We start from the raw sequence: 24,451 nt of genomic DNA on the forward strand, positions 1-24,451 counted from the left end.
GATTTGTGAGCACGTATGTGGTGCCTAGACTGCCTTTTCCCTGAGATCTGGCATATTTTTAGTCTGGGCATGGGCTTATGTTCTCTTTCTTTTCCTTCTCCTGGTGTTTGGTTTTCCTCATTTTACAATACTGTAAGTCTTCATAAGAGTGGACTTTGCTTTGTTTCCCTCTGGATTCCAGTACCTTTCATGTGCACTTCTGTTTGGATAGAGGTAAAATTTGAGTAGTAAGAACAACACTTTTAGTTCTTCTTGATCTTGCTGGTCTGCATTTTCAGTAACCTGTTTCTGCTGCATGGGCTCCAACATTCATTTCTGTGTTTAACCTTTAAAGTTTCTACACTGTGAAGCTGAAAACCTTGTTTAATATTTGAATTCCATTTCCTGTGAATGCTTTCCAGTGCTATTAGATGAGCAAAGCTCTACCTCTGTACGTAACTGTTGCTGTATTTTAGCTTACTGGTTTTGGGCATACATAGCTTTTAGCTGGACATGTATTTTGCAGATCTGTTTTGAAAGAAGAATGTAATACACTTACTTTGCATAAAGTCAGTAAAACCAGCAACAAGTAAACAATATAATTTATTTTAGTATTTGCCTAAATTTTTTAGTATATTTTTGTAAATACATTAAATTCTCTTGCAATTAAGATGACGAATATTAAGGTATAGGAAATAATTTGAGATATCATGATAGTTAAAACCATGATTGTAATCATTAATTTATGAACCACTATATGTTGTTTATTCTCATTAAAATACCAGTACAGGAATACTATCTTTTTTATGACCTTGGTATTCATAACTCTTGATAAAGTGAAGAAAGAATGAAGTTAAGTAAGAATGGTTACCTGTTCAGGCAAGGAATAATTTCACACCATTTGGGATACATCTGTGTCTTGCTTGTTACTTGTGAGAACAAATTTGGTTTGATCCTCATTATAAAATGAGGAGGTGTGAGGTTGTATTTTCTGATTAGAAATATAGGTTATGCATAAAAAGATTATGTTATGTGTATACTAATGCTATACATAGTGGTAGTTGTAACCAAAGCTACCAAGAAGTTTTCAATACTCTTGTAGTGTAACACTGTTCACATTCCCTGTGCTGCAAAGCTTGAATGTGGTGAATTTGTTCCTTGGCTTTGCCAGCTGCTTCTTGGGCTCTTTCAGGCAACTTCCTTTACCTCTCTGAATCAGTTTCTTCATTTCTGTTAAAAGATACCTGAAGTATCTGAACATTTACAGACTGTAGAGAATAAAAGTCTAGTCCTATTGTAACACCACTGAGAGTTTTTGAAGTATCTCACTTGTGATAAATGGAAGTACTTTCACTTTGAGTGTCATTAGAATCTTGTAAGAATGACTTAACCTTGTATTTATTTAGTTATAGCAAGCAAATACGTTTTTTCCTTCAATGTGTTTGCACAATCCAGTCAAAGGGACCCAAGCCTTTGAAGCAGATTTCTTGGTGTTGTCAATTGCAAACAACTAATATAGGCAGCAGCCACTACTTTTGCATCTACAATTATTTTCAGGTGCAAGGTGAGCCATGTTCCCAGTAGATGTACAAGGCTTGGAATGTTTTCATTGATCTGTTCAGGTAACACTGAATACAGCCACTTAAAGATGTGAAAGCATCAGCTAGATCAAGGCTTCTTAAAACCAGGGAACTTAGAATATGCCTTACACAAACTGTCAGGGTAAGGGCCTGAATGATCTACATCTCATTAGGTAGTTTAGTGGAGGAATGGTGTTGCACTTCTGAATGCAGAGAATGTTTTGAGATTAACACAATGTCCTAACCAGAAAAATTTATTCAAAAATACATTCATTTAATGGAGCTGAATCAGAAATCAGAGAATTTTTTTTGATAATTCATGAGAAGTCATGTTCATATATATAAACATTAGATTTTATTTATTCTTGGATGTCACAAAGACTTGCAGAGAGTACTTGAGTGAAAATTACACTATATGATAAATGGAAAATACTCATCCCAAACCAGCCCCATTTTCTCTAAGCAGACAAGCATAGCCCCAGAACCCACCTCTTCCCCTCCTTCCCCTCCTAGAAAACACTGCTATAACTTCAGTTTCTCAACAACAGTTTGCTTCTAGTACCAGAAGTGCATTTCCAGTGGCAACAGTAGACTTGAGCACGTGTCCAGCAGCTGCCCTGGGCAGCACTGTGTGGTGGAGGTGTCTTGGAAGGGGCACGAGCACCTCTGCAAGCAGAGCTGCCAAGGCTTTGATGGGGGAGTGGTGCCTGCTGTGTCCCCATGTGAGATGTGTGCCCTGCTCCAGGCCCACACCCTGCTGGTGGGCTTTCCCTAACTGGGCTGGCACTTTGGTTCTCTCCCATACATCCCATGGCGTGATCTTTATCCCAGTCCTCCTCAGAGGAGAGCACTGGATAGCAATGTGTGCAGAAACTCAAGCCCCAAGCCTTTACGATCTGCTTAGGTCCCAATTGCATAAATTAGCCTTCCCTGTACTATTTGAGGCTGTAAAAAGTCTCAAGCAGTATTTCATTGTCTGTATGTTTGTGTCTGTATAGATAATGATGGCCAGAAAAACAATCAAGGGAAACATATGCTTTGTACTGGAATTTTATCTGTTGCATATTATGGCAAAACGGTGTCTTGGTGAACATACTGCTCTGGTGATGAACTTTCATTTCATTAAATGAAATGCACCATATGGTGCAAAATGCTGCCTCTCTACTTGTTTGTTTTGCATATACTTACAGCCTCTTCTTTCTGACACTCTGTGAGGGTGGGAAAGGTATTGTTGGCTAATATAAAATTTCTAATTTATAATACTAGATCTGCATTGTAGCAGATAAATGTTTGCCTCCATAAATAATTAAATGTACAGTTTTTCTTGGGAATGAATTGATTATGTCTTAATATTTACATCTGTAACTTTTGCAAGGACAAACATGAATGCCTGGCTGAAGGTTGCCTGAAAATCTGGTCTTGCATATTCTATGAAAAATATTACTCACATTTCTCACAGGTGAATAAGCTGCACGCATGGATGAATCTAGTTAATTCAATGGTTTAATAAACGTAGAATCCCAATGAGGTTATAACAAATCCCCCTGGTGTCTTGGAGTTATGAGAGAGATGTATAAAATTATATGCAACAGAAGAACTCTTTCTAAATTTGAAGAATCTTTTGCACATTATTTTTTTTTTCTGTTCACTACACGAAATAACTTCTCACTGGTGGCTCCGTCATAATAAAGTATTAGATCAATTATTTTTTTGAGGGCAACATCTGGGGTCGATTTGCATTTGACTAAATTTTTTTTCCATCTGGATAGCTTGTTTATGAAACAATTAGGTAGCAGGAAGACAGGTGCCTCTCTCTTAACTTCCCTGTGTTAAAGATGGTTGGTGTGAAGTGGAAATATCTGCAGTTCTATTGTCAGGGAGAAGCACCTTGCCCCATTTTCAGATGTTAAACACATGTGGATCCTGGATCAGAACCAATTCTCTAGGTACAAACACACGAATAGCAAGTTGACTAGGAGTGACTGATTTAGCAAAGCAGCTGGAACTAATATAACTGAATAAATCTATGATGAATGCTAGTTTTAGGGTCACTGTACTCTGACCTGTTATCTGGACAACTCAGCAATCTAAAGCCTGGTCAGAAACCTTCCAGGAGAGAAGTATCAGGCAGAAAATGATAATTCCATATTAGGTTTCTTTTGCTCTGTTTTGATACAGAAGCAAAATCCTAGCCTAGGGATTGGGTTGGCCTTTTTCAGTATCATGAATGTGTTGCTATTTTACAGGCATTTGCAGGGAGAGGATACCCAGTCCAAGAAACCTCAATATGTTGGAAGGGGTCTGTTTTCTGGTGAAAAATAAAACAGATGCTGCGACTGCACATTATCATGGAGAGATCCTACTGCATGCTCAGGAAAAGGAATCTGTTGTTTTTCACAGCTTCTGAAGTGGGGAACAAGTTCTGGCTTAATTTTACACTGAGTTAAGTAAAAGATTGCAGGTAAAGTAATGCTGAATGCTGTAATCTCTCTCAAAGATGCACACATAATTTTAGAAATATACCTGTAATACAGTAGCAGAAACTTACACTCAAATTTTCATTTAGTAAAGTTCTGTGGAGTTTAGAGGAAGAAATAATGAAGCTGAAGAAAAGCACGGTTGATAAGAAGATTTTCCACTGAATGTATTCCTGTATAAAATTGTAATTTTATTAACAGGTAAAGGAGGATAAAATGCACAAAATGGTATCTAAATACGTGGAAAGCCATATACTCTGCCCTGGTTTAAAAGATCCCAAGTATATGAAATTGAAATGTAGCTGAGTTGATTGTGATCTTATATTCATTACTCTTCAGAACTGCTGGCAGAATCCCTTCTAACCAAATGAGCATAACATGCTCACTTAGCACTTTCACAAAGCCTTGAGTTTATAATCACAATTAAAGTACTTCTTTTGCAATAATTACACAATCTGAATTGGTCTGTGGTAATAGAAGCAAATTTTAATTCCCCATCTTATATCAGAAATCCACTTAGTTTTAGGTAGTCTCCAGCTCTGTATGTCACCTGTATTAACATTTGTATTCCTCATTGAGTCTGCTCAGTGTACTCTTCTGTTTTTATGAACATACTTCTAAAATATACCTGCAATCTCACATAGGCATGGCTGGCAACCAGCAGAGCACTCAATTTCTCTCTGCCTTACCTTATTTAGCCCACAAATGAGTGCAAGTGTGAACAGCAAACCTGGTACGTGATGGAGGGTCAGGGCGCTAGCCTGAAGAGGCAGCAGCTTGATGTCATCAGCATCTTCATAGTATTCTTTTAGAATCCTATTTCTTTTTAGAAATGAAGACCTGGTTTCCCTACCCACTTCTGGAGGCTGGGTACTGTCCTGCAAAACTTGCTTCCTCAGCAGAAAGAGGTTCTCCAAGAAAGCAGTGGCCTAAATTCTGCAGTTCACCATTTGAAAGAGGCAGCCAGGTAGAATTTATTTCTCTCAGGAGTTTTTCTTTTGCTGATTAATTGTTTTCTACACTAGGCTATTATGTTGGTAAAATATTTATAACCATTATGATGAAAATTGCCAGGAAATGAATTCACACAGTCCTGCTACCTTTAGAATTTTTTTTTTTCCTAGGACTTTGAAACACTGCTGTGGTTTTGGCTTGCCTCTCTAGTCTTGCTATTCTTTTCTGTCACACTCAGTAATTGGCCTAATAAAAGGCAGTAACAAGAATTTATTACACCTTGGGCGATACTTGAAACAAACTTTATTTGCTGGAGCAGCACTTTTTATCTACTTGCTGCTGTATATTTTGACAGTCTTTCTAAATATTAAATCTGACTTTATTAAAAGTTAAATCTTGGTGCTTTTTTGTGATTGCTGCTGTTTTTGCAGTTTCTTAAGCAGAATAGTACATATATAAACATATCTTTTTAATGAAGCTTTTGGAGAAATAATGTAAGCTGTAGATCTATCTGCTTATCGCTAGAGTCCACAAAAAAGGTATGAATTAAAGACCAGCTTCTATGATATTAGAATTTAGTTTTGGAATTTAATGTATGTGATTAATTGAGAGAACAAAGATGCAAATTTTGCGGAGCTTTTTCAAGGTTCAGATTTGATGAAATCTTCCTCGAGCAAATGATGCCCTTAACATTTTAAGTTCACAAAGTAACAGAAGTAAAATTAAAGCGAGATTAGATCGCTGTGATGTAATTTCCACTTTTAAATCTGGGTTTCCTCCAGATACTGAATGGTAAAACCATAAACTTTTTTTGTTTGTTTGCTTTCTAAAAAGGCCTTAAGAAAGAGCAGTAAGTCATCCTGGAACTGTTTATGCAGGAATTTTTATTCTTTGAAATCTTCCAGTGTTAAAGCAACAAGAAAACATTTATAATGTCCTTTGGTGGAATCTTATTACACTTGTTATATATGTAAACTGATATTCTTTGATGCCAGCACGTTGCCCATACAGAGAAATCTCTGCACAATTAAATGAAAGGAAAAAGAAAAGGACTAAATAAAAATTAATAGTTTTCTCTTACCTGATTAGAATTAAATACATTAATAAATTGTCTGGTAACACAAATAGGCAATAATACAAAAAATCTACATTGTACATTATTTCAAGAAAAATAACTTCATTTGAATACAAAAGGATAAATACACTTTTTGTCCTATAGCCACTCTTGTACGGTAGGTGAACACAGCATCTTACTGATGCAGTGCTGCTAAGGTATACAAGGATATGACTGGCTCGAGTTGTATTGAGGGGGCTGTTACACATGTGCATCACTAACATCAGACAAAGAAATCTTTCAACCAACAAGGGTTACAGAGCAACGTTCACTAAAGCACAGGTTGGAAAGGATTTGGGGACTGAAGCAGGCCAATATGGCAGCTTTTACAGATTTCCTTATACCCACAATGCACTGACAGCAAAGAATGCCTTGGTTCGGTCCGTCCACACACCGGGCGGAGGTACAGGAGCGCACCAGAGAGGAGTAGCGGATGTTGTTGGAGTTCTGGGCTGTCAAAGCCATGTCAGTCCCGCAGCCGATCGATCTGACAGAACAGCGGCTGCCAGCGAGTCTCGAGTCAGAGGGGAGCAGTGTCCGCTCGCAGCCCTGTCTGTGACTGAGTGATATGGCTTAGTTCAGTTCGGCCTTCCTAGTTTGTGTGGTTATTTTGACTGTGTTTTCCTTTAGGGATTCCAGTGGCGAACGCCGGGGTTCCGTCCCGTTTCCCGCGGCCCAGGGCCGTGCACAGTCCGGGTTGAGGCCCGAGGCGCGGCCTCAGCAGGCTCGGGGCGGGCGGGCCGCGAGCAGCGCCGCCAGCAGCAGCAGCAGCGGCAGGAGGAGCCGCGGGCCGGGCCCCGCTCCCGCCCGGCCCGGGGCCGAGCTGCGGCCGCCGCAGCCGCCCGGCTCCCGCTCGCAGCGCAGCTTCTCGCACAGGATGCCCGTGTAGGCCGGCGGGCACTGGCACCGCACGTTGTTGATGCACGTCCCGCCGTTCTGGCAGTGCAGGAGCTCATTGTCACACACGTTCGCTGCAAGACAGCAGGGGAAAGGGGGACAGAACAGAGAGCCAGTGTTAAATTTGTTTTCAGCAGAAATTCACGAGAACCGAGGCTCCACCTCCCTCCTCTTCCTGAGACATATAAGGGACTCTGCTTTTTCAAATACTAGGATTCTTTTTTTTTCCCCTACAGGCTGTATTCTTGGAAAACCATCGAATTCACTTAACACCACTGACTAAAGTATTGATTAATTTTATATGAAGGACTATTTAATAATGAAATAATAAGAATTTTAATACGTGCCTTGTGCTAACGTCTGCATCATTATTACTGAGCTGGAACTGTAGGCAGTGTGTGTTATTTGAAAGGGGCAATGTATCTAGAGCTTTTGGAAACCACGAACAGTGGTAAAAAATGCAATGTGGCTTTGCTGAAGTAAAAAGATCTGCATGAGAGGGAAGGTTTTATAATCAAGACCTGCATGAATTAGTGATCTGAAAAAATTGTGCAAAAAAGATAAGGCAAGCACAGGCAGGAAATTCAGCATGCTGTTGGGTGGGGAGTATATGGTACAGACATGTGGAAATAAAAGATAATGTTATTTCCATTATAGATCAAATATTTCATCCTAATTAGATTTGCTACTTTGGTACATGGCATCTTAAAGCTATCTTAGATATCTTAGATATTGTAGTCTGATAATAACTTCAGAAATCAGATTTGACAAGGGAGTTAAGAGACAATAATACAGGCAAAACTTTTAGACATGCATAATATTATAGTATTTGAAAAGCTGACAGCTTTACTTTGTATTGCTTAATATCAATTCAAATATTTCATGGGTGAAAATGCAGAGGTATGAGCAACATACTAATTAGATGTGTCAATCTGTGTTGTAGTTCAGATGATATCACTAGTATGATATGTGTTGGATTACAGCCCTGCCTTCCACAGCGAGGCAATTTTAGTAAAGAACTTGCACCTATGATCTAGGTAGAAAGTAACAGTAAAATTTTTAACTTGGAGAATTAGGGAAAAGATTATTTGGGTAAGAAGCAGACTCAACATCATGTGATATTTATGTATACCTTAGCCTAAAATACTCTAAATAATTCATAATATAGAAAGTATTGTTAATTTCATCTTAAACATTACTGTTTATTGCTACAAAGAAGTACAGTTTTGCAAATATTAATTTAATTACTTTTAAAAGCAGTCCAAATATCATGAGAACTACAAGTGAAATAGTCCAAGTTCTTAAGTGGTGTAGTTCTACACAAATCTGTACAATTTTGTGCACCACTAACCTCACTGGTAGTCTTATGTGTCCTGGCTTGCTTTCAGAAAAATAATTTTCTCACCCTAGAAGATCTCTCCAATAGCTGCTTTCTGATGTTCTGCACCCAAGTGGGCCAAATAATGCAGTATGTTGAAAACTTGTAGATGCAATTAAGAGGGACCAGTAAATAATTAATTTTTTAGTGATTCCTTTAGCAGTCAAGGGTTTTTATTAAGAGCTATGGATTTAATACTGTTGTCCAGTTTCTGAATTGCAATGGAAAAAAATTGAATAGTAAGGTACAACGACACATTTTGTTGATGATTCTGTGTCTGAATTTCAATGTTCTACTCATACATTAGAAAAAATGTGTAAGAAACAGTAAGTCCCCACCAAATAAATATGATGAGATTAACAACCCAAAAAATACCATGGTAACAGGCAGAAAAAATTAACTGTATTTTAATACAGTCAATATTTGCATTATATCTCTTAGAACTGAGACTATGTATCATTGAAGTTGACTTTATTATTTAGATTATGTATATTTAGTCATCTCAATATGCAAAATCAAAGTACTTTATCTGATGGTACAGCTACTGGAGCTGCATGTTCGGGACTACTCATTGCTGGGATGCTTCCTACAGTTCAGGCAGTGAAAATTGTGAAATATCTGCCCCATCAATACAGACCCTTGTTTGCCTTGACAAGCTCAGTGGGAGTCAACAGTTCATTAAATGCCACTTGTTAAACAGCAGAGATGTTTCACTTCACATTTTGCCTGGAATAATTTATCCAAGTTTTCTCAAGTATTAAGTAAACCATATTTTTAAAAATGTATTAGAAAACAAATATCTTTCCTATTTTAAAATTTATTTTGCATACTACAGCCTGTTATTTGAAGAGGTCCTTAGCCCAGATCTGGTCTGTAGTTATAGGTGACTGGAGATGAGGGGCTGAAGAGGTATTTTGCTCCATGCTGGCTGTTCTGCCTGACACAAAATTCTGGATACAATGTTATAGATGCTGATTTCGAAATCAGACCATTTCATTCTCATTAGGAAGTTTTTGAAATGTGCTTAAAGAAGGGATGGATCAAAAGCTTCATCGTTATTCTTATATGAATGTTTTAAATGTTTGCCCACAGGAGCGCAGGTAGGTTTACTGCAAAATAGCTGAAAATAGCTGAAAATTCTGCAAAATAGCTGAAAATTCTGGAATTGTTGATCTTGTATTGTCACAGCTTTCCTAATTTTGTGCTTCTCTTTCTCTTGCACACAGACATATATGCATATATGTATCATGCAGATAGCAATTGTGAACTGGAAGTTATATAAAAAAAAATTTGGAAATGTTATGAAATGCCATTTTTTTTGCCAATTTTGTTTTAATTTTATTCTGACCCACTCTAATACCATTTTCACTTTTCTGAAAGTATGGTCATGATTATTTTCAAAACTTTAGTATTGACTAATGATTATCTGACTGGCATCAGATACCAAGTTCTGACCAAAGAATGAAACATGGAGAAGTGACACAAGTAAAAGACTTAATTCTGAAGTCATCACATGGTAGACTATTAAGACCTGTGGGGCTGAACTAGCTGTGGATTTGCTGGCAGATCCTCCTTACTTAGAAGCCAGAACACCAAACTGGTCACTTATAAACCAAAACAGGAATCTCATTTGTTTTGGAGAGCTTTGCAGGCCTTTTTGAGGGATGTTTCTGAGCACAGTCTCCAGATCTGTGCTACTGCATGAAGTGAAATATTTAAAGTAAACTAAAGAAAATTGTTTAAAAATTATTCTCATAATTCATCAATTTGCAATCTAACTATGGTTCAGTTACAGGATCCTTAAAACACTTCACAAAGAAGACAGAAAAGAAGGCACAACATGCCTTGCCATATGTCACAAACTATTCTTGATCTTTAATTGCAATGTTAATGAATTTGGGAATGGAACAAAAAAAAGGAAAACAAGGGGAAAATACCCATCTTTGAGCTGACTCGAGGGATAGTCTTAGCCTGCCATAAATGTGCTAGTGTTTCACAGAATTTATATTGGGTATTAAATGAAATATTGTGGGTAACACAGCTGTTTGACAAATTACTACTTTCCTCTTAAATGTTCAAGTCTGAATAATACATGAAAATTCCCGAGTCTCTCCAAAACTCAACTTTAATATCTTTGCAGCTTCTTGAAAGAAAAGAGTTAGACAGCTCTGGCTGATTTTAGTTCTGAGGCAACAACAGAGGCAGAGAAGAAGAAATGCAGGGATTGGTCTCTACAGGCTGGAGGGGCACCTCAGGCACAGCCCTGTGCTCTTGGCTCACGGACCTTCTGTTGCTGTGTCTGGGCAGCTGCAGAGCACATGCCCAGGGCCTCAGCTTCTGTCTCCTGCCCAGCCAGAACAACAAGATGCTACAGAGCCTAAATACAATTTCTTCTACACTCCTGTCTTTCCCAAAGGCCATCCAAGAGGGAAGAAAATAATATTTCTACCTTTCTTTGTGCTACCTTAATTTTTGTACAGCTTGCCTACAGTAGCATCTTGTTCAGGTGGGATAGGCTATTGACACATTTTTTGGGCTGGGATAGATTGTATTCTCTTTCTGCATCAAAATCTGGATTTATGATGAAATTTTCTTTGTGGGAACAGCATAAAGATCATTAATGACAAAGTCACAGAAAGAAAAATTTTTATGAGATGTCCTTGCTTCCTTTCTTGAATTCTTAAGACTTAAATTTCAAACAATGTTTCCTGCAATCGCTTCTATCACTATTTTCCTTCAGTGTGCACTTTTTGTCACATCATTTGTTACAGACTTCTCTCTCCCTCTCTCTCTTTTTAAAACCATCCCTTCACTTTCCTCCTTTTTTTGTCTCCCAGATCATGAGTATCACAGTCCCTGGACAGGTTGCTGGGTTGACAGCTCTGAATATATTACACAACATATTTGTCTTTTCTAAAGCACTGATGCAAGCTTTGCCCTGACTTCTGCTGCAGTGAATTTTCCATACTGTTTGTCAGTGGTTTTTGTTACTGGCACCACTGAATTTTTGACCTTGGATTCCATCCATTGTTCATAACTTTGAGAGCATGCAGGTCTAATGGCTGAAGAAATTATTCTTGGCTGTTTTTTTCTCTAATGCATTTGTTGCCTTGATACTTCCTATTTAGTAAAGAACATTACTTGAACTCATGAATGAGGAAGATTTCAGTACACATGCTAACAGAATATTCTATCTGTGCATAAGTGAGTAAAAACCCAGCACAGTGAAACCCGTGTTTTCAGTAATGATGCTTATAGGTAGCTCCAACATATGCAGTGGCTGTCTATATATAGACACTGAACAGCACATTGAAATGCCATGAAAAAATTGGGAGGCTTCATCTCACTGCATAAACAAGTACAGTAAATCCAGGCCAAGCACAAGCGATTTCTTGTCAAATGCAGAATTAGTTCCTGTGAATACTATGAGGAGCCTGTAACTAACATGCATTATTCTCTAAATCTGTGATCATTTAATCAATAAATGGTAAAAACAATCTCAAAATATAAAAGGAATTGCAGTGAATGAAGCTTGTGTGTATGCCTAATAAGAATGTGAGCATCTGCACATACATATATAGCTAGAAAACCTCTGCAGTTGTGACAGTATTAGCAACATTTCCCCCCCAGTTTGTCAAATAGGCAGAAATGGAATTGGGGAATGCAAAAGACTTAGTCTCATTCGAATGCAAAGGTGTGAAATTCTTTCCAGGTGTACCCAGTTGCATGTTCCAGTGGAACATAAGTTACTGCAATCAAAATATTTCAAATTGCCACGGTCAGCAATGAATACCTTCAGTATTTGGGAAAAAATCCTGAAAATACAATATATAATTGTGTATGATAATACAGTGTATAATTGCTGTGTGTTGAAGATCTCTATGTGGAATTCCACTGACTCATGAGATCTGACCCATGTGGCACAGATGTCAGGTAAGAGGATATAAGGGCATGGGGAAAACAGTAGTCAGGCTTCTCCTGAAAGGTTACAGCTGCTGCTGTTAGTTTGTGTTGCACAGCAGATGACAATACTTCAGGTTTTTATAGCTTAAGTATCTTACTCCTTTGAATAACCAATGAGTAATAACTGAGTTGAAGGTTTTGTCACTGAGATTTCTTCCCCTGCCTGCCTTCCAATTAGAAGTACTCATTTTACTTATTTTATTCTAATGTTTAGAATTTAATTTATTGTTACTGTTTACATTACTGCCAAATGGCTTTAAAATGTTTTACTACTGTGAATATGTGTCAGTGTTGATCAGACTTCTTCAATGCTTTGAATCCACAAACATACCTGATATGAAAAACAGCTACTGTTCTTATAAATGAGATATTCATAATAATTTCTTTGTTTGGAAGTGACACTAATTCAACATTTGCTGTAGTTGTAAAACTATCTTAGGATACTATCAAGACAAGGCAGATGCTTTGATAGCATGAAAATAAAACTGGTTTGCACTTATCTACCAAAGCACATTCTTAAGCTAAGACAAAATAAATCACTGCAGACAAGTACAAGCCTAAAGCATATCTTACTGTGTCAAAATTATGGTCACAAAATGACAAACATTAATACAAAGATCTCTGGTGCAAAGTTGAAACAATGTTGTGATTAATTATACTGCCAGCAATACAAGGAAATAAACATTGACCAAGTAAGAGTAGTTTCTAAAGGCAGACATCTCCATCTTGACTTGTCTTAGAAATGCCTGTTAGAAGCACAATTGAAATGACACTTGATTTTTTATCAAATCACTTTTATTAAGTTAACAGAGATTAAATGAATAGGGGAGTAATGGAGATACTGTCTTCACTGCAAATTTCCAGTAGAATTTTTGGATTGTTTGCCTACATATAATTTCTGTTTTTTCTGCACAACAGGCAGTTCAAAGCCAAGCAGTTCTAATCAAATTGCAGGCGAAGTCTTCAGAGTTTCTACAAGAAGATGTAGCTATTACTCAGAGTTCTGCCCAGCACACAGCCAGAGGATGGATGGTGATTCCTCTCTCCTACAGATAGGCAGTAATTTATCCTAGCATCCACATGGGTAAGCTTAGTTGATTATCTCTCACCACTGAAAGTGCAAAATCCTGTACAGAATATGTGGGAGTTTTTAACCATGGTATGAGGATAGCTGAGGTAGAAAGTTACTGTTTTTCACAGGTTGTGTCTGTGCTTTCTCATTTTTCATCTCTATTCTTAATCTAAAATCCTTGGGTTTAATTAATAAAGAATAATGAGAAGATATACATCTAACCTGTCAAAAGGACACGAGGAAAAACTGAATTTTGGAATTGATACTCATACATGATAGCCATAGTAGCTTTGGTAAAACTACACGATTGTGTATTAAGATGGATAAAACAAATCCAGATTTATTTATCTAAGAATTATAGTTGAACTAATACCTTTCAATCTTCCGTGGTTTCAGGAAATGAATGATTTAACCTTTCAGTTTTCTGATTTTGATGGTTCCAATTTCATACTTGTACAAAAGAGGATGATTCCCAAAGTGGGGGGAAGAAAAATTTCCCTATTCTTTTTATGGCTTTGCTTATAGAGGAGCACCACTGAATTGGTATGACCCTGATCATACTTTAGGGTAATCTCAAGAGAGCAATAAACTACATATCAGCTTTAGTTGCTCAGAAGGGACTACATGCCCCTATCATTCATATTTCACTTACAAAGCTGTAAGCTGCAGTGCCATTATTCCTCTCTGCCTGGAGAAAAATGAACATTCTTACATGACCTGTCTTCTCTTCCCTTAACTAGGAAAAGAAGCAGTTATAACTCCAGAGTTGTTGTTGTTTTTTTTTTTTTATTGCCAACAGCAAGGGCAGGGTTTAGATGTAACCACTATCAGTAAAACTGGTTAAGCACAAGTGCTCAGATGCAAAAGACGAAGTCATCAAAGGGCCCTATGAATTGGGGGATGGGATTTGGGTCCCTAAATACAAGCAGCTACTGCCATTAGCTTTCCAGAAGTCACTGCAGACAGGTACATGGAGCTGGCAGGTGTGTCCAGGGGCTCTGGGGGCTGTAACTGGGGGGGAGCAGTGCTGCCAGGGGCTCTGGGGGCTGTAACTGGGGGGGAGCAGTGCTGCCAGGGGCTCTGGGGGCTGTAACTGGGGGGGAGCAGTGCTGCCAGGGGCTCTGGGGGCTGTAACTGGGGGGGAGCAGTGCTGCCAGGGGCTCTGGGGGCTGTAACTGGGGGGGAGCAGTGCTGCCAGGGGCTCTGGGGGCTGTAACTGGGGGGGAGCAGTGCTGCCAGGGGCTCTGGGGGCTGTAACTGGGGGGGAGCAGTGCTGCCAGGGGCTCTGGGGGCTGTAACTGGGGGGGAGCAGTGCTGCCAGGGGCTCCTGGGCCCTGCTCTGCTGGCAGCCTCTGCCTGCTGCAGATTCCCATTTGAGGCACAGCTTCCCTGCTCCTGCTGAGCTCTGCAGGCTGTGCCTGACCCTGTGGCTGCCACTGGAGCTGCTCTGCTGGCCTGGCCTGGGGGACTGTGTGCAGGGAAACTCCTGTCCTGCTGTCCCTCACCCCTCCTGTCCTGCTGTCCCTCACCCCTCCTGTCCTGCTGTCCCTCACCCCTCCTGTCCTGCTGTCCCTCACCCCTCCTGTCCTGCTGTCCCTCACCCCTCCTGTCCTGCTGTCCCTCACTCCTCCTGTCCTGCTCCTGGCTCATTTGGGAGTGCCCAGCTGCCACTTCAGTCCTATCCAAAGGGCTGGCAGGGTGACCTTGCCTGCACAGCAGCATTTTCTGCTTCATGTACGACAACAGGATTTTCTTGGAACTTGATTTTCCCAAGAATTATGAAACAGACCTGCAACAAGTATTGCTTTTACAGAGCACAAAACCATAGGAGAAAATCTGGAAAACAAACCAAAGCAGGATCTTGCAAAGGTCAGCAATTCAAATACATGATTATGAATTATATAAAAGGCTGAATGTTCCTGCTTCCTTGGCTGCTAAGGTGTTTGATTTGGAATAATGTTATGGGCAAAAAAGAATGCAAAGAATTTGTCTTTGCAGAGAAAATAGTTTCTCTTTTGGCTATTCTTCCCAGTGAACACTACACTGAAGGCTTTGAAAATCCATTAAATAGCCCCAAACACTTCTTACTGTATTTGGCAGCAAAACCAAAGGCAAGATAATCACAACTGAAAATACTTCCCCAATGATTTATGGGATTAGAATAATTTTAGTAAGTATTTTCCTAAATTTTTTTAGGGAAGGGGTAAAAGAGAGTCACAGAATGTGTTGTTGGTAGCTTCTGTTAATAATTACTGCTATCCTAAAGTTATTTGTAATCTAAAATAATTTGTAAGTTGCAAGCTTTCTTCTCACATTTGGCTTTCATTTGTCTGAAAGCCAATTGCATGGGAGCTTTTGAACAATAGGAAAAAAACCTACTGGAAACATATGTTATGATCAACTTTTAAACTACGTAAAACCAGCATTTGTAATGGAAGCACCAGCAATCTTTAACTGCACTGTAGTAATTATCAAGGGTATTAAAGTGGGAAGGGTATGAAATTAAATGGAAGTGTGACTGATCAGCTCTTTTACAGTGACCACAAGGAAAGGTAAAGCCAACTTTGTATCTACATGTCACTATATATTCCTTCTGTGTGCATTTGCCAAAAGAAAGGTTTAAGAGATCAGGACAGTGGTCTCCTACAGGATACCAAAACAACAGTGTGCAAAGTTAATGGTGTAGAATCTCTGAGGAGATGAACATTCTGAATTTATGTGAACATTGGTTACAATGCAAAGACAAAGGTAAAAGATTTGCATAATTCCTACAACATGTACGAAGTGAGGGATGGGTTTTTTTGTTCAAGTAACAATGCTGTGAATCAGGAGATCTTTCTGAATGAATCTACTTTGATTTATTGTTTTGAGTGTCAATGAAATGCTGCAGAGTGCTTTTGCTGAGCCAGCTTTAGAATGGGGATAAAAACACTTCCCTATAGGTGTCAAAGCTATTCAGAGTAAAACTTCTTATTGCTAGTGAACAATGGGGAAGTTGATGCCAAGGGAAGTCCAATGAGTTGCCTGTGCAAACAAAAGGAGGGAATGATGCAGGCCCTGTGAATTCCTACTCTATTTATTACATTGCACTGCTGATTAGATAAATGCAACAGCAGAGTTGATTATTCTTTCCAGGGGAGTTTGCTGACAGCTTTAAAAAGGTTTCTAAACTATGCAGTTTAAAAAAGGACTATGCAATCTTGTCCAATTGTCATATGTGATTGTCAGAGTATTTAATCATTTTATGCAATCTCAAATACCAATGTTGTGTATTGTATCTCCTTCTAATCTCACCTATCAGAACTTCAGCTGCTTCATATTCATACATAAGGTACACAGTAAAGATATGCAAATCTTTTATCCACTCTGCTTCATCTGACCAATACAAATATTACCTGTTATTGTCTATTTTTGTATGACATTAAAATTAAAAAATGAATTCAACAGGCAGATTTTTATGCCCTAATTCCTGTCTGAGATATACCAGATGATAACATGCTCTCTTGTGAGAGGGATTTTAATTGGTGCAATGCTTTACTTTTCCACTCTTTTCATCAGAATACCAATAAGATGATTCAAACAGCTGGCATGTAGTACTCTGCAAAAATAAGAATGAATAAATTAATGTATCAAATAATTAAAGCTATTAGTTGCTTCATGCTAGTTTTCATCAACAATATTTATTGCTGCACACAGACTTGCTTGGGGTTATCATTGTGCATTTATCTTCATGACAGAGCAACCATTAGATGGGAAACCCCAGATAACAGCTCCTCTCTTTCCAACACAATCTTCTTCAGGCACACCAGTTTTTGTGTTTTACCAAGTGTAACCAATGTCACAGTCTTAGCCAGTATTTTTTTACCTGAAAAAGTTAAAAAAAACTGACAGAGTTCAACAAAAATGTCTGAAAGATGTTCATTATTACACACCAACCAATAGAGCGGAAGCAGGCATACAGGCAACCTACAGATTTTTCACAATATTGATATGCAGGCTACCACTAATAAGTTGTTTCAAGAGTAACAGAATTTATATTAATATTTTTTAATCAACTTTAAAGTTTTGCTATAATGTAGAAAAAGATCTGAATAAACAAAGACCTGTCTTAGAGGGTACATAGCATGGTTTGTTTGGGATAATATCTGAAAAGTTCTTTCTATCAGCATACAAACTAAAGATAATGTCTCTAACCATGGATGCTGATATTGCATACTATGACAAACTGTTAAGATAATTCAGGATATTAAAAAGACCAGAGTTATATTCTCATGAGTAAAAGCTGTTTCCCTGTGAGCTTTATATGGTTCTAGCATTACGTTTGGCATTCTGATTAATGTACTTATATTTCTATTTATCAATTGTGATGCACAAAGGTGTTAAAATTTAATTATTAATGAAGACTGAAATAACCTGGGATCCTTGAGGAATAGATAATTGCCAAGTGTGATTTCACTTCAAAGTACTTTACTTATTTTGTTTAAAATTATTTTCTCCAATTTTTAATTTGTCAAGTCATGCCAGAGTTGAAAAATACCAAGGATATCTCCTTTAATTGTTATCTAATAAATTACTGTAGATAATGTGCTAGATATTTCTAAAGATATATTGGATCAATAGCTTTAAATCTAATGATGGAAAGAAGTAGTTGTGTTACTTAAAAAGACTTCCACCTGCACTTAAGGCTGAGAAACCAAGCCCTCGGTCATTTTCTCCTGCTCCTGAGAGGCTGTGTGTACAGCAATGTCACAAACCTCTGGCTTGGAAAAGGAAGGGTCACACAAAACCCACTCAATTTTTATGAAAATGTACTTTTAGAGTGCACTTTCAAAACATCATGTCTGACTCTATTTCTTTTAAACCTCTCAGTGTAAAAGGAGACAAATTTCTGCACAATGGACCTGGGATGATGACTAATCTGTATTTCCTGGCAAGTTTATCTCATTGGGTCCAGTCCTGTCATCTGCCCTAGAGAACCCTCTACATTACATATGAGATCTCACAGCTCCTATCATGTTTGTCCTTCTCTTCCAGCAGCCTTGGCAGTGATGGCAATGGAAATCTGGCTGATAAGATCCCAGCTCTCTGAGAACTCTGTATTCCTTGACATTGACTCCTATGGCAAGAGGGGATTTGCAACACGCCTGTGCTGCTGGCTGCATGTGCTAGTGGAGGGCCAGGAAAGGCTCTCATTCCAGGTAGGATGAATTTTTGTAGGCCTGGAGCCTTGTGAGGGACCAAACCTGGGGACAAACAGCAACAGAGCCTCCTCCTGCTCCGTGGAACCCCAAGGCAAGCAGGGCCAGCCAGCACAGTGCCTGCTCAAGTTTCAAACACAGCCCCAGAGTGTAGTGAGGGTATGACAGGAATGAAAGGCAAAGGTTTTCTGCTGTGAGACAGCATTTCTGAAGTGGTAACATGGCAGATCCGAGAGGGATGCTGGTTTTCTGGAGACTGCCAGAAGCTACAGATTGAGTAGCTGTTTAGCTAAAACAGCAGGAGGAATGCTGAAGGGAAGTAGCTGGAACAGGAACAGTTCTGGAGAGGGGTTTGGGCTAAAGCCAGGGCGGGTAGGAGTAGGTGAGGGAGGTGCTCAACACATCTTAGCTGCCTCAATGTTTTGTATTTGCAAAACACTCAGGGTCCTTCTAATGGTGCAGTGCAGCGTGGGCTGCAGCATCATCACTAAGTTGTCATGTTGCCACTGAATAAAAGATATAACTGGAGTACACTTCTCAAAGTGTGTTTGCACTTGGTTTTAAATCTGTAATGGTTTAGCATGAACTAGCAAAGCTCTCAGGTCATTGCAGGAAAATTATTGCAGGATATGGCTTTATTTTGACAGGTAGTGTAAATCTTGACCCAAATTTTCATACCTTTGCAGAAGTTATGCAGTGTACATGCCACCTTTCATATTTCTCCCCAGTTGTGTACCAAAGGGCACATACGGAAACATAATTGGAAACATTTCAAAGCATCCAGCTCAGTTTTTGAGATGTTTGTGTTGCAGTATGTTGCAGTATGCTGTTGTAATCTGTCTCTAAGATATGTGGAATAGGTTGCTCTTTCTGAGAGTAGAAGCCTCCTTGCAGAGATCTGTGCTTTGCTGCATAATGTCAACATAATGGAGCTGATTTAAGGATGCCATGCTTGCCCTCAAGATGAATTTCCTTGCACTAGCAAGTCCCAGTTTAAATCTCATTGTGGGATTCTCCTGTTCCTGAAATCAGTAGGAAGTAAGTTAGCTTTTTGAATTTTGTGAGTGTAACTTGTCTGCCTTAGATGCTAGTCACTGCTTATTGCCTCATGATCAAAATGCAGCTTCAGCTCTTTAAATGAACAGCTGCATGTGATGAAACTGTTCACACTCCTTGGAAATGAAATTCTAAAATCTTCAAGGTAAGAGTCCTATTTCAAGGATCCTTTGGCTTAAAAAGCAAGTTGAATTCCCATTTAAAGTATGTGTGCCATTCAGAGCTCAGCGGTGCAGCCTCTCATGAACAGAACACCCTACTGAACTGTCTCCCATGGACTGCTATTCTGTACTGAGGACAATGGAGTTTGTTCCTGCTGCACTTGTCAGTGTATCTGGGGACTGGGTAGTGCATGTGGGAACAAACCTGGTAGCTCTTTATTTTAGCCCCTGCGTGCCCCTGATCTGTAGCTGCTTGGTGCTGCTTCTTAAGGCTCACCTAAACACCTGCTAAAGGGAGAATTCCTCCTCCAAAGAGATTATGGCTCAACTCCTTATAACCTAGAAATTTTGAAGGGCAAGCATAGATCCTTGAGTCTATTGGAAAAGGCTTCAAATTTAAGCAGGAAAGAGATTAAGAACAGAGGCTAGTTGGATGCTGGTTCCATGAGCTGGAACAATGTTTTGGGTTATCCACAGAGAGATCTGTAAATCTGGAAAATACGGATCAATGTCTAAAAAGTGTGAAAGATTTGGAAAACTATTCCACTCAGTCTCTAGAAAGGGAATAAAGTGAGTAAATTGATCTACAGGCAAGTGCAAATCAAAATACTGGCTCTAGATTCAGCCAATGGCATCAGTGCAGTTGTTACTTTTGTCCACCTGTAAGTTTAAATTTTAAAATGCTCGCATGTTTGATGGATTTGAGAGTTACTTTAGGTACAGGGGCACGCCTAATGTTAAGGTGTATTTCTGCTCTGAATTTAAACATGCTAAATCAATGTAATCCTAAAGTAATCAGGTTTTCTAATGTCAGATTTGTACTTCTGTAGAGCTGACTATTGTAGTATCTAGCAGCTTTCCATGGCTTTCCATGTCTATCTGAACAAAAAGACAGACAGGTCATTGGCAAGAAGAAAAAAGCATATCAAGAAGTACCTGTCCAAGATGTAGTTATAAAAATGCAACATAATTTTGGGTATTACACTTAAATCATCCTGGACTTCAGCTGCCTGTTGACATCAGTGGTGTTAATGAATACAATCCCTTTAATATAATTATTTCAATTTGATTTCAGATACAAGTAGTCTTCTATAGAAATTAATTGCCAACAACTGAATTATGATCAAACTCTTCCCTCTTCTCTGTAACATCTTTAAACTTTCAGCACTGTCACTTCTCACCTGGTGATTACAGGTAACAATTTTATTAACAATTTAATTATTCTCTTTAGACGCTAAGGTAATTATAAGGAGGTTGGATTCTACCAGAAGTCGTTTTAAATGAATTTATCATTGACTGTAGTCCAACATTAGAGAAGAACATGCCATAATCACCAAAACCATATCTCAAAATTGTGTAGTGTTGGGAGAAATTGAAAGAGCAATGCTGTTAATATTTTACTGAACATCATGGTCCTTTTGTATGGGCTATGAATCCCCTCTAAATTTATACTGTAAATCCTGTAAAGCTCTATTCACTTTCACAGTGAGTTTGTGCTAGAAAAGCTGGTAGTCAAAGATCTGACAAAAAGCTGGACTGACATTTATGAGATCAAGCTTTTGTTCCTGATTTTATCATATCCATGTGCCTTGTCAAAATCTTTCCTTGCATGCTTAACCTGAAGAGGAATTTGAAATAGCTGGAAGGGCTGGTCCATGTTTCAGGTGTATGGATCTGGGAGAAGATGATCATGCAGACACTTATTAGAGAGAAATGCAAGGAAAAGCTAAAGGGGCAGAATGTTGCAGGTGATTTGGTGAGCTGGTTGTATTTGAGATGCAGAGTAAAGTGAGTATCAAAAAACCCCCAAACCTATTTAAAGGATTCTTATAAAAATTACATTTTTAGCAGCAGATTGAAAAAACTTTATAAGAAAATAAATTTACAAAGGGTAAAGAAAAATGGTGCAGTTATGGTGAAATGAAGGAAAAAAGAAAAGAGTACATATTCTCACAACTTAGCTCTAAGAACAGGTTAAAGTACCGAGGTAGGCCAGAAATGATTGAGAAATTTAGTAAAGTCATAAAAATTAGCCATTAATATTTTTTTTCTAAACATAGGAGAAGCCAGGCCTTCTAGAAAGGCTGTAGAGCAAATAAATGCTGTGTTAGGTAGGGAAGAGAAAAATCTATTAACAATGGAAGCTTTGGGAGGTTACCAGACTCCTGCCTGTGGTGATGGGGGCATGTTCTGGAGGTGTGTCTGAATGTTTATACAAACCATTTTTTAAAAATGGAAGTCTGTTGCATCAGACCACCAGAAGCAAATATTGCTGCTGAGAAATTTTTAAAAAATGGAGAAATAACATTTTCACTGCTGCTTGTGATTTTTCTAATTTAATTTTTCTTATTTTCAGGATGGGCTTGATTAATTACAAAAAAGGACCTGTGGCAGGTGTGATTTTTATAAAGATTTTCAAGGAGATGGAGAGGAACTAGAGACTGGAAATCAGAACTTCTGCAGCAGGCAAGTTAATAGAAATTGTGATGAAGAACAGAATTAACAGATAAGTGAACATGATGAGTATGTAAGAGAGAAATAATAATGTACAAACCTAGTAAAGGATTTTTTTAAAGAATCAAGTAACTATATGGATGCAAAAGATCTGGTTGACAATGTATCTTACTCTACACAAAGCATTTTCCAAGATGCCTAAGCAAGGATTTTGTTTTTTCCTTTTAATTTATTTTTTTCTTTATGGAATAATTAAAGCTTGAATAATAAGAAGCAGCCTAAGAATAGATGTCAGGAACTACTAATAAGTCTTATGAGGATTTACACATATAGAATTCTGCTAGAAAAGTGAACGAAGCATGGTGTAATAAATTTACTAAGACTACAAAGGTATTGTGGCTATAAAGACCTTCAGAAGAATTTCTAAGGTGTGGGTGACAGAAATTAAGTGTTCAAGAGTAAAGTATTCCTACAGATACTTGGCTTTACTATTTAGAAAAGGTATCCTAAGAGTAGTTCAGGGTGTTTTATTGAAAATTTTGACTTAATGCTCTTCATCAGTCAGAAAGGCAAATAGATTATTGAATTTTTCAAGACAGGAAAAAGAGTGAAATGGAAACACCACAATGTCACTATATAGCTTCATGATGTGCCCATCTCTTGAACACTGCATGAAGTCCTGATATTGAAAAGATGTATATATATATATATGTAGCCATATATATATACCATAAAAGGTAGAATGAAAAGCTGTCACAGCTATAAGCAGGCCATATAAAAGAAGAGATTAAATAGATTATGTTTCTTCAGTGTAAGAAAGGAAAGACAGATTGAAGAAAAATATATGTCTTTAAAATCACAGATGTTATGGAAAAGGTGAATAGGAAACGATATTCATTTATTCTTCCTCCCAAGAACCAAGAAGGAATAACCAACCAGTTAAACAAAGATATTTAATTATTATTGTTGTTGTTGTGAACTTGTGCCCAGAACATTTGGATAACAAAAGTCTGAATGTCTCAAGAAGTTATTAGGCAAATTAGTGGCTGAAAGACTCACTGAGACCAATTAAATATGAAGATACTGATGAATTCTTTGGCTGAGAAAATCTATAAGCTGCACCTTCCAGCAGCTGGATGCCTCTGCTGCCTGAAGCTCATACAGCCTGCAAGTGTCACACAGAGGGCACTGGTCCAGCTCAGAACAGCATTAGTTTCTATTGTGAGGTGTTCCATTGCCTGCAAGCATGCAAGCATGAAGATAAACACATGACTCACAGGAGTGAAAGGTTTTGAAGACTAGCTCTAAAATGAACCAGGTAAAATGGTCAGAAAATATGGTGAAATGGGAACTGGGAAATGCAAAAAGGCACTTCTGTTAAGTGTTTTAGTTAAAAGCTCAGATCTTGAAAAGTCTTGATTAGATTCAAAAATTCTTTGCTGAAGCACTCAATTTATTGATACTAAATAATAACACCCTAAGTTTGACTAAATTTCCTTAAAACTTCCAGTCTGAATTTTTTAACCCCACCTGTACAGGTTACTCATAACAAACACTATCAGGTAATCAAGACATCCAAAATATTTTGAACAAGTACGTAAAATAGTAGTAGTATGTAAAAAAGGTCTTGAATTCCTTTGCTGTTAGATACTACAATAGTCAGCTCTACAGAAGTACAAATCTGACATTAGAAAATCTGATTACTTTAGGATTACATTGATTTAGCATGTTTAAATTCAGAGCAGAAACACACCTTAACATTAGATGTGCCCCTGTACCTAAAGTAACTCTGAAATCCATCAAATAGGCAAGCTAGTATTTTAAAATTTAAACTTAGAAGTGCACAAAATCATAGTATACCGACTTGTATGGCATCCATTTATTAATGGTAATTAAAAGGCATTTTTTAACTTTAATATCACTGGGGAAGCTTAACTTCTGTTAGTGGAGGCAGTCAGCACTTTGCAAGTTAAAACTCATCAGCTTCTTCTAAATGAAACTTTGGTTTCCATACTGTTGTGTCTGCACATGTGTAAAGGAAGTTAAAACAACAACTGCTGAAACCAGTTGATAATGATAATCAGTATGTGCTGGTTTCAGCAATGCCATCAGCTGCATCAGCGCCAAGAAAGGAAACCTTGGCTATCTTTATTTGCCTCAGGTCAGTA

General features: G+C 38.2%; 1 protein-coding gene across 10 annotated transcripts in view; it reads right to left on the reverse strand.

Annotated features, from left to right (window-relative positions):
- Window positions 1-5,851: 5,851 nt before the first annotated feature.
- The window catches only part of NTNG1 (netrin G1), a 147,300-nt gene continuing 128,700 nt past the window's right edge, over window positions 5,852-24,451 (reverse strand). For all 10 annotated transcript variants that reach the window (XM_071436100.1, XM_071436097.1, XM_071436096.1 and 7 more), the window contains one exon: window positions 5,852-7,075. In XM_071436100.1, coding sequence (XP_071292201.1) covers window positions 6,822-7,075 — 254 coding nt within the window. In that variant the 3' untranslated portion in view covers window positions 5,852-6,821. The remainder of the gene's footprint in view (window positions 7,076-24,451) is intronic.

Source organism: Agelaius tricolor, unplaced genomic scaffold, assembly GCF_023055355.1.
Source record: "Agelaius tricolor isolate 1412-34295 unplaced genomic scaffold, bAgeTri1.0.p SCAF_11, whole genome shotgun sequence".
Lineage (NCBI taxonomy): Eukaryota > Metazoa > Chordata > Aves > Passeriformes > Icteridae > Agelaius > Agelaius tricolor.